The 16,678-nt window shown below is 40.6% G+C and overlaps 1 protein-coding gene across 1 annotated transcript in view; it reads right to left on the bottom strand.

Annotated features, from left to right (window-relative positions):
* Positions 1–458: 458 nt before the first annotated feature.
* LOC142249615 (interferon-induced very large GTPase 1-like) overlaps positions 459–16,678 on the bottom strand; it is a 30,787-nt gene continuing 14,567 nt past the window's right edge. Inside the window, exon 2 of the mRNA XM_075321346.1 lies at positions 459–8,609. Within this exon, the coding sequence (XP_075177461.1) occupies positions 1,358–8,605 (7,248 nt within the window). The 5' untranslated portion in view covers positions 8,606–8,609 and the 3' untranslated portion in view covers positions 459–1,357. The remainder of the gene's footprint in view (positions 8,610–16,678) is intronic.

Genomic DNA, 16,678 nt, shown 5'->3' on the forward strand with positions numbered 1-16,678 from the left:
GATTTTAACAAGTAGTATGCAGTCATATACGTTGTGGTGATAATCAACCTAAAGGAGTTTTCAGACAAATAAATTTAATTTTAAAGTTAATTTTAATCAATAGATCTTGGAGTAATAATAATTTTCACAGTAAAGTTCCTGTGCTGAAATAATCTTATATATGTGTCCCTGCTATGTGCTGTGTAATGGCCGTGTCTGACTGTACAGGGACATGGTCTGATCATACCACATCTCCTGGGCAGGAGAGGACGCAGAAGATTATAAAGACATTACAGCACAGGATCGTTGCTGATACTTTTTGTGAGGTAAAACATTTCCCTGTCTGTTTTTTTAAAAATGTTTTACCTCAAATAAATAATTGTTTACAATCCCGTGCTGTAATGTTTGTATACTTTTTATACTTCTTCCGTGGCCCAGGATATCTGGTATGATCGGACCATGTTCTTGCATGGCCATTACACAGTACATAGCAGAGACACATTTATAAGATGATCTCAGCACAGGAACATTTTTTTAAAACACATCCAATTGTGGAAAATATTATTCCGAGACCTATTGATTAAAATTAAATTTTGTTTGTGGGAAAAACCCTTTAATATCTTGCTCCTGGTTTATCCCCCATATTCCAGGTGATCTCTGGGGTTTCCAGTAGTGGCACACCCTGTAATCTGCTAACAGTCATTGGACCCGTCTAAGGCCTCTTTCACACGTCCGTGCCTCCGGTACATGTTTGGTCAGTTTTCTCACGTACCGGAGACACGGGCACGGCTCACCGAGGGCAATACGCACCTTTGACACGTCCGTGATAAACGTGCGGGACTTTCACGGACGTGTGAAAGAGGCCTAACAGGAAGAGCCCATAGCCATATGCCAGTTAAGATTAGACTTGTAGGTAGAATCACCGATATTTGTTGTCAATGTCCTTAACCTATTAAGGGGGCATGGTTGGATACCCTGGGACTTCCCTCCTTGGCGCTGCTTCAGGATAGTGTTGGAGACTAGTTCTTCTTATAACTGAATAATAATTTATCAGAATAGGGTAGGAATGTGTGTATCTGTGGAATATATAGGATTGATAGCTAAATGGTGTGTAAGATTTTATTACACAAGTAGAATAATGCAACCGATTTTTCAATTTGCGGTTTAAATTGTTTTTAGGTATAGACCACAGGGGCACTGTTCATTGTATGGTCCAGTTGATGTTTTGTAAATGTATGTTCCCTTTTTTTTCTGTTGTGTGAAAAAGTATCATATTATTTTTTTGTTTAAACTTGTTGGTTTAATAAACATGCACCTGATTAAAAAAAAAAGTTAATTATGATATTTAATGAGACATCTTGCTTTCAGATGAGTCTAACTACATAAGTTTCTCTATCTCCTCAATGGCAACTTGTTTGGAGATAGATCTCCACTGTGGAGGAATCTTTCCTTTATCCTCAAATTTTAAATTATAATATTTTTCAAAATCGGTTTCAAAACGGCAGGTGACCCATTTCCAGTATGATAAGGCGGAGTTGTCTGGAGTAATAGACCACTCGTTGTAAGGAGCTCCGGCTACTTTAAATGTTTTGTATGGATATTTTTTTTCATCACTTACTACAAACAATAGATCACTTGATACAAGAGTAGTGCATATTTCTGTACTGAAATAGTTTTTTTTATACCAATGACAACCTCGTAAAGCATTTGGACGATGGAACTGCATACTGTGACATCCATCATGAGTACTCGTAGTGTGTGTACAAACAGCACGACAAAATGGGCACTGTTTCCAGCATCCGGGAAACTGGTCAAATAACATTGTGAATACCTTTTGTTTCAGAATATTCAGATCACATACGGATAACTCATCTTTCAAATTTTTCACTATTATTTCTAAAGCTGTTGACATTGACTTCTTAAGAAACTGTATGTCATTGATATCCTGATATTGAACACTTTTCAGATCATTTGATGAAAGTTTAATTTCATTTCCAAGCCTTTGGCAAAAAATTGCCAGCCATGATTTCACATCTCCATTTTTGTCTGTGATTTCCGTGGTTGATTTATCTATAGCTTTTGAAATTAGTTGTCTAAAAAAATCCACTTTAATTTTCAGAATTTCAAAGATTTTATCCCTTTTACTACAATATACTTCAACTCGTTCTTTTAAAAAGTCTTGAACTGCCGATTTAGGATCTTTGATATAAGCGATGTAACATGAGAAACGTTCTTTTTCTGCCAGTGACTTCAGTAAACAATACTCCAGTTTTGATCTGTTCCCATTTAATGAATGATCGTTGCTTTTCATGTCACCTGCTAACTGAATTGCAGCTTTTTCTGTCACTTCTTGTTGAATAGAGCTTTTTAGTGTATTACACAAAAACTCGGCTAGTGATGCTGTTTCTTTAGTTTCCTTACAGGAGATTTTAAAACTCTGCCAGAATTGATCCTTCTTACTTTCTAGGTAAACAATGGGATTATTGGCTTTTCTAAAAGCATCTGATATTTGGATAAATCTCCTGGCGGCTCTTTGGCACAAGAATAGTGATACATACAGTTTGTATTCTGTCAAAAACCTCGGTTTGTTATCCAGCAATGTATTTATTTCCATGTTTATGATGTTCAAAATTTCATGAAAATAGATACATTGATAATCCATTTTGTCTTGCTCTTTTTTATTAATATATTCACTAATTCTCTTCTTTAGAGCATTTGTTGTATTTTCGATTTTGCTTTGATCATCAGAGTTAAGTTTTTCAGAAAAAAGTTTCTCTGAAATGTATGTATATCTTCGTTTACTCTGCATGTAGTTAGAGAACACTGTCGGAAAATCCTTCCATCTATAAGATTCGCTTATTGTAGCAACAAGACTGGTTTCTGTTTTGAAGCGATCTAGGAAAACGTTTTCTAAATCTTGGTGGATCTTGGGAGGCGAAGGCATATGTATTGTGTGTGATACTTTAGTAATTAAGCCTATCCACATCTCATTGAATTTTTCCTGCAATTCTTCGTCACTTAAGTTTCTCCCTTTTAAAGTCAGGGCCATGTTTTTGCTTTTCTCGAACATTTCATCCTCATATTTCTCCTTAAAAACGTCAATTTTTCTACAATTCTTTTTTGCTGTTAATAATTCATCAGCTTTTTTCTTCATCTCATCTATAAGATCATCTTTTAGAGTAAGGAGTCTTTTTTCTGCATTTGTTCTCCATTGCACTAATAATTCACTATCATTTTCCTCAGTGAAAAATTTCTTGAGATCTTCCTGAATGTTATTGTATTTACCATCAAATTCCTTAGTCAGAGAAGCCTTGTCTACAGATTCCATTACATTGTTGTGAATCTTGTTGTTGATCGTTCTTTGAAGAGTCAGCATGTGCTCTCTAATAGACCAAGCCCACTGGCCATATTTCGTTTCCAGTTTGTTATAAGCTGCAATTTCAAGGGAATTCTTAAAACTGAAAACAAAATTTTCATTTAGCAGTGCATTCCACAGATCATTAACACGGGCTTTAAACATTGAAATACTTAAAATATTTGCTTGTTCTTCCTGTTTTCCTGACTGGAGTATGATCTTCTTTAACTCTTGTACATTTTCACTGTAACTTGGATTTGGAGGAGCCATGGGTGGGTCACCTTCCCATAAGTGGGCAAAATAGTAAATATGGGTGTTTACATCAAACTGAATGACATCATTAAAACAAGTGACATCACACTGCTCCTGCTGTGCTGCGCACAATGTCATTTCATCCAGTTTCTCTTGAAATCTCCTTCTTCCCTCCATGTTTTTTTCTTTGGCTGTGATCTCTCCAACATTTTGATGGACAAATAAGCAGCTTGGTCTGAGGTTTACTTGCTTCATTCTCAGAAATGCTTGGACTGCAATCTGTAGGATGTCTTGCATTTCAGAAGGATTTTCACCAAAAATGTTAATTACAGTAAGATTACCCAAGCCGATTACAAATGTAGCCAGTTCATTATCATGGTTCACCGTATTTGTTTTTGATAGTTCGACAGCTCTTAATCCCTCCGTGTCTATTATAAGCAAATATTCAAACTTTAGTTCATGCTTAAGTTCTTCATCAACCTTAATAAGTTGCATAAAAGCTCCTCGAGTACATCTTCCAGCACTCACTGCAAACTGCAGGCCAAACATAGCATTGAGTAAAGTAGATTTACCTGTACTCTGAATACCTAGTACAGAAAGGATGTAAAGCTTTTTATCTCCTAATATTCCTACCAGTTCATCCAGAACAGCTCCTACCCACTTCACAGGTACATGTGCAGCGTCGCCATCCATAAGCTCAATTGGATGCCCTGAAACCATTAGCTGTGCTGCAATTTTTGGTAAAGTGAAAAAGTTTTTATCTTTTTCACGGAATATACCTAAAGCTTCATAAATTTGTCCAAGTTCTCGGAGAATGTGCTCAAGTCCAAACGTTGAGTTATTTATTATGTTGGATAGTTGTTCCATTTTGGCTTCCATGTTTTGTATAAAACGTTTATTTTTGCCTTTTTGTTTTTGCAACTTTAAACCTGACCAAATATTGTGATATTCTTGATATAAAGCTGATAATGTTTCTGAAGATAAATCATCCAAAAACATTTTAAACCACTGCAGAAAATACAATTTTGAGGACTGGTCGTTTGAATGTAGAATATGCAGGAGAGATCGCATAAAATCATTCAGAGGAAAGGCTTTTTCTAGTTGTTTGTTTCTTAGCGTTTGCTTTTGAGACTCGATATCACTCCGTTGTTGCTCAATACTCACATTATTTTTTCTCTTGAGTCTAGTGAGTTCCTTGTCTTTTTTGCTCCACTTGTGCCAGAGTTCACCTTGTAATGGGAGAAATTCATTCTTCATGGTTGATATATTTTTTTCTTTTAGTAATGACAGTAGAACCTCTGCTTGCTCTTTTCCTCGCTTGCACTGCTCCTTGTCCACATCCATCACAAATCCTTGTTTTCTGGCTATACTTGCACATTTGTAAAGAGAAGATTTTTTGTTTGAAGTGTTCAATAATGATTGTATTGCATTTGCTATTCCATTTACTAAATCTGCTTCGTTTCTGTCTTTTAACCCTATTTTTAATTTTGATCTAGATTTTGATGCAGTGTATTCTTTGTCTGCCAGAAGACAGATTAATGGTGTGGAAGACTTCAATAATTGCTGCAAAAGCATTTTCTCTTTTCCTTCTCTTGCATCAGAATTGTTGAACAAGACTACAATGACTGAGGAAATCTCTTTTAAAAATTGCACCTGTTCATCGTATTCTCTGGCATCGCCATGTAGATTAGTAAACGCAATACAGTCATTGAACTTATCATCATCCTTTCCACCTGGGCAATACCAAGCAATTTCTGTAACGCCATTCATGAGCAAACAGTTCTTCGTACTTCCTTTGCAGTGGCGGTGATAGAAGATGTCATGTTTTTGTTTACTCATCAGCCAGTTGATGATTTGTGACTTAGAAAAACCTGATGGACCCAAGCGAATGAAAGATACAATAGGAGTTTCAGCTTCAGTAACAAATTTGTTGTTAGATTTATCATCATTTTCGGTTCCATTTTTTATTTTCCATTTCTTCTTAACTTCTTGAAACGACCAAAGAGGAAATTCAATACACTTTGTGTTGGGGTTTCTTACCAGAAATGGTAGAGCAAACTGACAAATTGAAAGTTTTGTGTAAATATATTGTCGCATAAAATCATTAGCACAAAAAAAAATTGCCATCTGCACATCCATAGGGTGGACAGGTTGTTCATTATAGGCACTATTTTTATTTAGGTCTTCAGTGTCATCATCAAGGAAATCATCTAAGAAATTATCAGATATGTCATTGTTCTCTTCTTCATTTATGGTCACTGTGTGCTTTTGATCATCAGCAGTTTTGCACTGTATGTATCTAGTGCGATAGTCCAGCATAAGTAACTTTTGTAGGTAATGGAAAGAAAGTTGATTTTCCCCTAAAGTTTGGGTTTCAGTCATAGAAGATTTAAATATCTTATGAAAATCAGCAGTTTTCATTTTCTGTGGATAATATTTCATTAGGTCGAGCCTCTTCAACAATTGCAGAAAGTCTTCGTCCATGCTGCTGCTCTCAGTTTGATCCTCAATTTTTTTAATTGTTTTTTCATCCTTACAGATAATCTCCAGCTCCTTAGCAATTTCATCTGTGCTAAATTCTTTTTTTATGACACTTTCATAGGCAAACGCTCTCAGATTATCTTCCATTTTGCTCCAGTCACAAAATTCAGAATGTTGATTAATTATTTTTCCAACACTAGAGAAAATACAACCTTCTAGTTGACTTTTCATGAAAATCAAACGTTCGGTTTTCTGTTGCAAAGTCATTTCTTTGTATTCCCCTGCAGATGTTAATCCTGTGTAAAGGACGAATGCTTGCGCCCGTTCATCGCACTGACCTTTGAGGTTTGTGTACTCCTTATGGACGTCTTCCAAGTTAGTCTGTAAGAATTCAATATCTTTATATCCTAAAATGTTCCGGAAGTAGAGATTTTTCACACAGTATCCAAAGTTATTTGCAGTAAGGAGGATCAATAATTCCGCATCATTCTCATTTGTCTTCCTCATCGTGTTCAAAAATGAATTAAGTGAAAGACTAATGTGTTGGATAGCTTTTATCTTTTCTTGATACTGTTGTTCAGTGGATGATGACAGAGAGAATGTAACCTGAGAAATATTTTCTTTTGATTTCTGCAGAACATTAAGGAGTTCATTAAACTCGGACACATTAATCTGCTCTCGTTCATTATTTTCTGATTTATAAATCCACTTCATGATAAAAGAGGCATGTGGAAAATGATCAACTGAATAGATATGTGTCTCAAGTAGTTCTTTCAGTAAAATTCTTATGAGGTATACATCTTTTTCTGTACTTTCTTCATGTTGTTTAACAATTGTAAATAAATATTCTTGCAGACCTTTATCTGACAGGCACAGGTTCACCCAAGCACTGTAATTTCCTGTTGTTTCACTTAGTGTTTGTTTAAAATCAGTCAATTGTTTCAATTGTTCTTCCCAATATTCAGCTTTCCAGGATTTTACTTCTTGCAACAACACTTTTGTTTTTTCCAAAGCATCTACTAGATTTTCTCCAACCATCGTTTCTGAAGTCAGACCGGTTGATGACGTGTAAGAGTCAATTAAACATGAAGCAAGTTTGGTGACATCTGTAAACTGATCCCTGTGATTGCTCACTATGATCTCCCAGATAGGCATTAACTGAATTCCACGATCTATCACACTCCAGGTCTTGTTGCTTGATATAAGACCTGATCTCCATTGAATGAGAGAATCAACTTCTGATGGACCTCCTGTTTTGGTAGAAAAAAACTGAATGTCTTTCTGAAATTTTGACATAGTTGATCTGTCAATAGAACCCTGTAGATCTGTTTTTGATAAATCAAGATCTCCCCCACTTCCAGCAAAACTCGTACCTACATAGAAGTTAAGTGCTTCAGATGTCATTCTTTTAGCCTCATTCATCTGATCTGATTCAATGCCTTCCATGGAAGCTTTCCACCAATATATTCCCCCAAAGTGTATAGGTCCTAGGTTAGCATGAGAGCCAAACCTCTTGAAAAATTCAGTGCATTTTTTTTTTACAATTTGCTCATCCGAATGTATGCCAATTAGTTTTACAATGTCTTCTAGTCCATTTAGGGCAGCCTCAGAGAGCCTCAGCTGATCCTTAGTAAAGTAACATGATGCTAACGGGATGTAGTTGTATCTCGTTGTACAAATATATGTTCTCTTACTTGAGTGTTTATTGGTTGTATCAGATTCTGAGTTTTTGCTATAATCTGTACTACTTTTTAAACCAAAACCCATGAAACTAAAATTGACTGAGCTACTTAAACTTAACCCTATTTTTTCAACTCTCTTCTGAAAACTCGATTCTTCAATTTGGGATGTAAATTCTTTTTGCTGGAAAACTGGACTTTGTTCTGGTCCAAGAAGTTGCAAACTTTTTGGAATACACAGTAGTGGTTCATGCTTGCTAAACACATCCTCAATGTTTTTTGTCTGGAAAATTCCCTCAAGTGCCAATCCCCCAGAAGCATACTTAAGGATGTCTTCATCTTTTATGTTCTCTTTTCTTAGAAATGATTCTTCCATGAGCTTAATCTGCTTTTCATATTGATCTATGAGATCCACTAATGACTTTCCAGGTGGTGCAGAACATTCAGAAGGTATTTCAAGTGCTTTACGTATGTCTTCTTCTTTCTGCTTCACCGCCTTATCATGTCGATCTTTTCCTTCAGATCGTAATGTTTTTAGTTCAGTTATCATCTTCATTGCCTGCTCATTTTTTTCTTGTATTACCTGACATCGTTTCTCTTGTGTTTGGGTAATATTTGTATTGCTATCTGGTACATTGAATAGTTTGCGTAATGCTCTTTTTTCCCATGGATAACGGGTCTTCTCCTCTAGTGAAGAGCAGTCTTCAGGCTGAATGTATTGTATTGATTGTATGCTATTAATGCCCAGTTTTTCTTCAAGCACACAAAGCCAATAATCAGGATCCAATCCAGTCTCATGGAGCTTACTGGCAAGCTCCGCATCGGTAGAGCTACCAGCATGATGTTCTGTCATTTTCATAGAACTGAAAGAAAGAAAAAAAAATCTTATTATATTGTAATTTCTAGACATTTTAATTTCAAACATTAATCAAAATGTTAAACCAGAGGAAAAAGTGGTATGACTCCATTTTAATAAAAACAGTAATTTTTATTTCACATTTTAAAACATAAACAAAAAAATACCCAGAATTACATAATTCAAAGCAATAAATCCTCAGTAGTGGGTGAGCTGGTACCGTACAGCAATGTATGTATAATTATAGTTAATACAGTAACAGGTCAGCAACAATTGGCAGTAATAAATAGACAGACCATATTAATAAAGTGCAAAACATATATCAATTGGGGCTTTGACAATCAATCCGCCACCTCCTAAAGTGATATGGTCACTGTATAGCATGAAAAAGCCTAAGTACTGAGCCTATACTGACCAGTGATGTAGGTACCGCAACACCTGCCTGTCCCAACTCTGGTTTAACATTAAAATAGTGGTATTCAAGCATATGTTGTTTGGAATTGATCTAAATATTAATCAAAATGTTTAGATACAAAAGATTATTGAAAACTATAATCACAAAATAAATTACAACACTGGTGAACTTTAATCTTCTTTTGGAATTTTTGGGTATGTGAACACGTTTAGTATTTGGTGCAGAATTTCACCCCTTCATGACTTTTGACTGATCTATCCGTCATGGATCGTGTGCCGTTAAGCCCCGCCCCCTGCCGCGGGCAGGGAGCGGCGATCGGCGCACAAATCAGCTGTTTTCAACAGCTGACATGTGTGCCTGCATGTTACGAGTGGAATTGCATAACACCCGTAACATTAACCCCTTACACCTCACTGCCAAAGTCTGTCAGCGAGATGTAAATACGCGCGGTGAAGATTTTGACTTACCGCCGCCCCCACCGGAAGTCACGTGAGTGATCACGTGACTTCCGGTGGTTGCCATGGTAGCTCAGGGTCATGTGATGACGCCTGCAGCTATGACGTTTCACTTTCGTTTTCACACGGCCCGGAGGCCAGTGAAGCAGGAAGTGACTGTATCTGCTGTTTACAGCTGTATAGCTGTGATCAGCAGATAGATCAGAGCGATCGGATTGCTGATCGCTATAGCCCCCTAGGGGGACTAGTAAAATAAAAAAAAAGTAAAGAAAAAGTTTTAAAAATTTAAAACAAAAAACCTAGAAGTTCAAATCACCCCCCTTTCACCCCATTGAAAATTAAAGGGTTAAAAAATAAATAAATATACACATATTTGGTATTGCCGCGTTCAGAAATGCCCGATCTATCAAAATATAAAATCAATTAATCAGATCAGTTAACGGCGTAGTGGCAAAAAAAATTCCAAACGCCAAAATTACGTTTTTTGGTCGCCGCAAGTTTTCCGCAAAATGCAATAACAGGCGATCAAAACGTAGCATCTGCGCAAAAATGGTATCATTAGAAAAGTCAGCTCGAGACGCAAAAAATAAGCCGTCACTGAGCCATAGATCCCGAAAAATGAGAATGCTACGGGTTTTGGAAAATGGCGCAAAACGTGCGCCACTTTTTTTGGACAAGCTTGTGAATTTTTTTAACCCCTTAAATACAAGTAAACTTATTCATGTTTGGTGTCTGCAAACTCCCACTAACCGGGGAGAAGAAAGCTCATGCATAATGGACGCGCAATCTGAAGAATAAAGTCGTATCACTGTGGTCCTCAAATAGTTAATAATGAATTTTATTGGACAATCAAGATCACACACAAAACATGGTTAAAATCACATGTAATATCAAGAAACCCCACACCCCTCATGATGTTAATATGGGGTATCCCCCTGTGCAATCATCAACAAAGTGCAGTAGTGCATAAACCGGTCTTGTTACAGTATAAACAATGCACACTGAAATAGTCCCTATACATGCAAATGATATACCAGATTATTAGGATAAATCCTGTATCAGTAAGGTCTACAAAACCCGGAGCAAAACCTGAAAGCCGTATCAGTTGAAAAAATGTACAGCTAAAAATAGCTCTGCATGGATCCAACAATGACAAGGTCACAGAGTAGGAACAATAAATATGTAACATAAAAATGGCATGATAGGTCACACAATAAACCTGGTGACAGACTCATAATTCTCCTCACTAAAGAGTAACCACCCTAAGTAAGCCCAAGAATAAATAATTGCCCATCACTGAGCTCACGTCACAAAAAATGACCTCACACCGTGTCACTTATAGTATACAGCCTCCACATTCTCTCCTATAACATTTCCACTACACTGCCCCCTCATATGAAAACCCCCACTGTCCTCACCACTGAATTATACCCTCCAGACCTTCCTCACTTATGAACTATGACCTCCACTTCCCCACCTCTCCATGCAGCCCCCACTTCACTGTCCCCCTCATGATGTCCCCACTCTATAATAAACCTTCTGCTTCGCATTCTGTATACCAAGCCCTCCCAGGCTCCTAACTGAGCGCTCCCCATGCTGCCCCTTCTCCATATCAAGCCCCCCCCCCCATGGTTCCCCTTCCATACCGAGCACCATCCATGCTACCCCATTCTCCATACCATGCCTCCTATTCTCCATACTGCAACTCCCATTTGCTATACTGTCCACCACCCCCATTTTCCCATTCTGCTTCATCCCCAATGCAGGCGCACCCCTATCCTGCTTCATCCCCAATGCAGGCGCACCCCTATCCTGCTCCATCCCCCATGCTGCGCACCCCCATCCTGCTCCATCCTCCATGTTGCGCCCCCACATCATGCTTCATCCCCCCCGTCCTCCATGTTGCGCCCCCACATCATGCTTCATCCCCCCCATCCTCCATGTTGCGCCCCCACATCATGCTTCATCCCCCTCATCCTCCATGTTGCGCCCCTACGTCATGCTTCATCCCCCTCATCCTCCATGTTGCGCCCCCACATCCTGCTTCATCCCCCTCATCCTCCATGTTGCGCCCCCACATCATGCTTCTTCCCCCCATCCTCCATGTTGCGCCCCCACATCATGCTTCATCCCCCCCGTCCTCCATGTTGCGCCCCCACATCATGCTTCATCCCCCCCATCCTCCATGTTGCACCCCCACATCATGCTTCATCCCCCTCATCCTCCATGTTGCGCCCCCACATCATGCTTCATCCCCCCATCCTCCATGTTGTGCCCCCACATCATGCTTCATCCCCTCCATCCTCCATGTTGCGCCCCCGCATCATGCTTCATCCCCCCCATCCTCCATGTCGCGCCCACACATCATGCTTCATCCCCCCCATCCTCCATGTTGCGCCCCCACATCATGCTTCATCCCCCCATCCTCCATGTTGCGCCCCCACATCATGCTTCATCCCCTCATTCTCCATGTTGCACCCCCACATCATGCTTCATCCCTCCCATCCTCCATGTTGCACCCCCACATCATGCTTCATCCCCCATGTTGCACCCCCACATCATGCTTCATCCCCCTAATCCTCCATGTTGCGCCCCCACATTATGCTTCATCCCCCCCATCCTCCATGTTGCGCCCCCACATCATGCTTCATCCCCCCCATCCTCCATGTTGCGCCCCCACATCATGCTCCATCCCCCTCATCTTCCATGTTGCGCCCCCACATCATGCTCCATCCCCCTCATCTTCCATGTTGCGCGTGCGCCCGCCCCCCGGGTTGCTTGTTCAGCGCTGTCTTTGGCTGTAAAGCGCTTACCTGCTCCAGGCTGCATCTCCCGTTCTCCGCGGTGGTGGTGGCAATGTAGGTGGCGGCAGGATCTCACATCTTCAGCAGCGGCAGGATCTCACATCTTCCTCGGCGGCGGCTCCATCTCCCGTTCTCCTCTGCGCGGCGCTGCCTCACGCTGCTGTGACCTCTGCACAGTGAGCGCATGGCAGCACGTCGGGGCGGGGAGCTGATAGCAGCTCCTCTGACCCCATTTATATTCGCGTGTTATAGACGCGACTATAAATGACTGCGGCGCCCCCTCCCTCCTCCAAAAAGGCGACGGATTTAATAAAGAGTTTGGAGGAGGGAGAAAGTTTTGGTCTGGGCGCCGCCCCCTGGAAGGCGCCGCCCCAGGCACGTGCCCTCAAGTGCCTAATGGCAAATACGGCCCTGCACCCTGGGTCTCTTTTTGCCTCTACAAACGCGCACTGACCTGAGGCATCACATAGATACATCAGTTTAACCATATAGTGAACACGGTGAATAAAATATCCCAAAAACTTTTGTATGATCACACGTTTTTTGCAATTTTTCCGCACTTGGAATTTTTTTGCCGTTTTCCAGTACACTATATGGTAAAACTTATGGTTTCATTTAAAAGTACAACTCGTCCCGCAAAAAATAAGCCCTCATATGGCAAGATTGACAGAAAAATAAAAAAAAAGTTACGGCTCTCGGAAGAAGGGGAGCAAAAAACAAAAACGCAAAAACGGAAAGTGCCCGGGGCTGAAGGGGTTAAAGATTAACAAAACTTTTCAGAAATTATTTTATATATTTTAGGGTCTTCCACCAATCGCACAAAAAACCTCCTAGAAAAGTGCAGCTCATGAAACATGCGAGCAAGACAGAGCAGAGCCGATGCAGTAGAAAGTCATAGTCCTGTTTCCTGAGCACTGCACGTCTGGTCTTTTGAACAGTCTATGGGGATCTCAGGACACATTGCTGCACCAATATGCTCAGAATTAATGCACCTACAACAAGATATCTCCCAAAAGATAAAGGGGTGGTCTGAAAGCAAAGTAATTTTCATTCCAAATCTCTACCTGTTTAGTGCCAATATCTAATTTGTTTCTAATATACTTGCATTCAAAATTCCCTATGTCACAAGCAGTTTTGTACAAAACCCGCCGACTGCCATGGCGGTGTCAGACTCTGTTCACATTACAGATTCTGACACTCCATCCGATGGTTTCACCGGTGTCTCTGATCAACAAAGGCAGGCCCTTTCATTGACCTTCTATCTGCTCATTCATAGACAGGCTAGCAAGAGTTAACTAGAGTTAACCTCTGCTAGCCTGCTCATCAGGTTTCTTTGATCACATGTTGTAAGGAAGCCAATCACATTTGTTCCTCTCATATTTATGCTGGAGGAAATCTTCTACCCATGCAAACTGAAGTTTATGCTGTGTTGGTCTCTGTGTTGTGGTGTCCCAGACTTGCTGGAGAAAGAATTGCTTTGTGCTTGTTGTTGTTGTGGAGTTTACCCATCGTCTTGTTTTTCTCCACCCTGCTTTCATCCTTATCTCTTAGGCTATGTGTCCACGGTAGAATGTACCTGCGGATTTTTCTGCATGAAAATCCGCGACTTTCGCGGCAAATCCGCACCCGCGGATTTGCCGCGGGTTTTGATGCGGATTTCTTTTTTTTTTTTTTCCCCATTCTATACCCAAAATCCGCACCAAAATCCGCAACAAATAATTGACATGCTGCAGATTTTTCCGCATCAAAATCCGCGGCAAATCCGCCGCGGAAAAATCCGCAGCATGGACACAGCATTTCCAAAATGCCATTGAAATGGCTTGGAAGTGCCGCTGCTGCAGATTTTCGGAAAATCCGCGGTAAATCCGCGGCAAATCTGCGGCAAAATCCGCGGTAAATCCGCAGCGTGGGCACATAGCCTTTGGGTATAGAATGGGGAAAAAAAAAAAAAAGAAATCCGTGGCAAATCCGCGGCAAATCCGCGGGTGCGGATTTGCCGCGAAAGTCGCGGATTTTCATGCAGAAAAATCCGCAGGTACATTCTACCGTGGACACACAGCCTTATTGTCTTATCCCTCTGATCCCTCTGTGTGTGTGTGTGCTTTGTAACAGAGTTTTGGTTTCCCCCGTCTGTCTATTTTTGTGGGTTAAATCACACTCTTGTCCCAGCCCCCCTGGGAAGTGGGTATAAGATTAGGTCCGGTCAGGAGCAAGGTCGGGAAGGAGGTTCGGGCATCCCCACATTTAGGGGTATACCAGATATTAGGGATAGCATAGGGCCCCTAGCTTGAGGGTCTGCTAAGCAGCACCGGTTTCCTGCTATCCCCATAGTCATCATGATAATGGCATTCCCTATCTACACTGTCTAATTGCTTTTCTATTTTTTTCCTTACTTTTTTTATGAAGCTTCTTTTGAGAATCACAGTGCATGCTGGAACACTCCAACGGAACGTCATCAGGGGGTAAAGGCTGCGGTCACTGTCACAGCCTTTCCCTGAAATGGAGTGACGCTCATTTCAGGGCCTGGCCTAGTCCCTGCACTCTGTGCACTGTGCTGGCTGTGATCAGCAGTAATGAGCTGACATAAGAGCGGTGTCACAATACCCGGTGTGCAGAGACCAGTGACGTCACCTGACGTCACCCTAAAATGAGCGGCACTGATGATGCTTCATTCCAGGTGGGGGTAACGGTTGAGACACTGTCTGCAGACTCTTCCTCCTTATGATACCTCATTTGAGTATCCCAGCATTCACTGAGATTCTTGACTGAAGAGTCATCAAAAAGGAAGTATAAAAATAAGAGAGAATAGCAGTTAGTCAGTGTAGTTAAGGAAGTACAGGGAATTAAAAATGCAAGTTGTAACGCTGGCTTCCCTGCACCCCTTGCTCCTCTCCCCACAGGGACACGCGTTCACTCTCTGCAGCGGCCGGCTCTTCACACTACCTGGCTTCCTAGGGTCATTCCACGTGGGGGCTTCCCCCCTCCCCAGGCCAGTGCCTGTTGCACAGGTCCTCTGGGAGTGCCCCTAGGAAGTGCGAGAGCACCGCTGCCTTTCTTTTAAAAGGAGATAAAAAACCTGTGGAAAAAGAAGCGCAATAGGGTCTTACCCTGACAGACAGGGGATGACAGAAAGGATAATCCTACTCACCAAGGAGGGTTGTGAAAGGCACAACTCCTGTAACAGCATAAAACTGGATCAACGGCAGCAGTACCCCAGGTGGCTGATAACAGAGAGAAATTGTAGAATGGGGCTTTGTAAACCGCGCCAAAGATCACTGATGAAATCTTGAATTAATGTAAACTTTTTAATCTTGTACAGGTCTATGCGTTTCAGGAGGCTCTGCTCCCTTCCTCAGGACCAAACAGGCACAAGTTACATCAAATCTGTAGAAATTTATGTATCCCAGACATATATACACAATGTGATGTCAAAGAACCTCCCACAGAAAGAAAAAAATCGGCGGGAAAAAGTCTGAAATCACGTGGTGTGACGTGATGCAGTGAAAAAAAAGGGAAAAAAAAGAAAAAAAGTATTCATGAAACCAGTGATGTGAAAATATAAGAAGAGATTGTGCACCGCACTGCTTACCTTAACTGGAGGTAGTGTGGTATGTCTGTCCCAAAACACTGTTCAGTGTGAGGTTTCCTTGATTATTTCCATTGATTTTCAGGTATCACAGAAAAACATTTTTTCTCATTTTGATGGATCCAACAGAGTCCCTTATCGAGGTGCTATTGCCCAATTTAAACAAATATATCCATAGAACAAAAAGAGACAGGGCAGCACTCACCGATAAACTGGGACTATTTTATTTTTCACTGCTGACAGGTGAGACGGACATGAGGGAATGCAGGGAGGGGAGCACGAGGACGACGTGATGTGAAAATAGCAATGAAAAATAAAAATCTTATGAAATTTTTTTTTATTTTTTTTTTTTGTCATAATTGAGTAAAAAATATATATATGTATGTATATATATATATATATATATATATATATATATATATATATATATACCTAAAAAATTGTGTGTTTAAGACAGTAAGACTGAGGTGAGGAGGTATAGAACTCACATCAAACATAGATTCCATAGGTGACTGAAGGACAAGTTAGATTAGTCCACACAACCAAAGAACTCGGTGTAGAATTTCCAAAAACATATATATACATATACATATGAAAGGAGAGAGAAAAAAAAGGGGAAGATAGAATAGTTGTGGGAAATTGTAACAGTATAGTTCAATTTAATCAAAGTGATCATGCGAGCGCAATATACACATGTTGTAGATAGGACAAGGCACGGGGTGAAATAGGTTCAGGAGCGTGGGAAAAAGACGAGAGCGCATGCGTCAGTCAAGGCAGTGAGCAAGTACTGCAGTACTTGCTCACTGCCATGACTGA

Source organism: Anomaloglossus baeobatrachus, chromosome 8, assembly GCF_048569485.1.
Source record: "Anomaloglossus baeobatrachus isolate aAnoBae1 chromosome 8, aAnoBae1.hap1, whole genome shotgun sequence".
Taxonomy (NCBI): Eukaryota; Metazoa; Chordata; class Amphibia; order Anura; family Aromobatidae; genus Anomaloglossus; species Anomaloglossus baeobatrachus.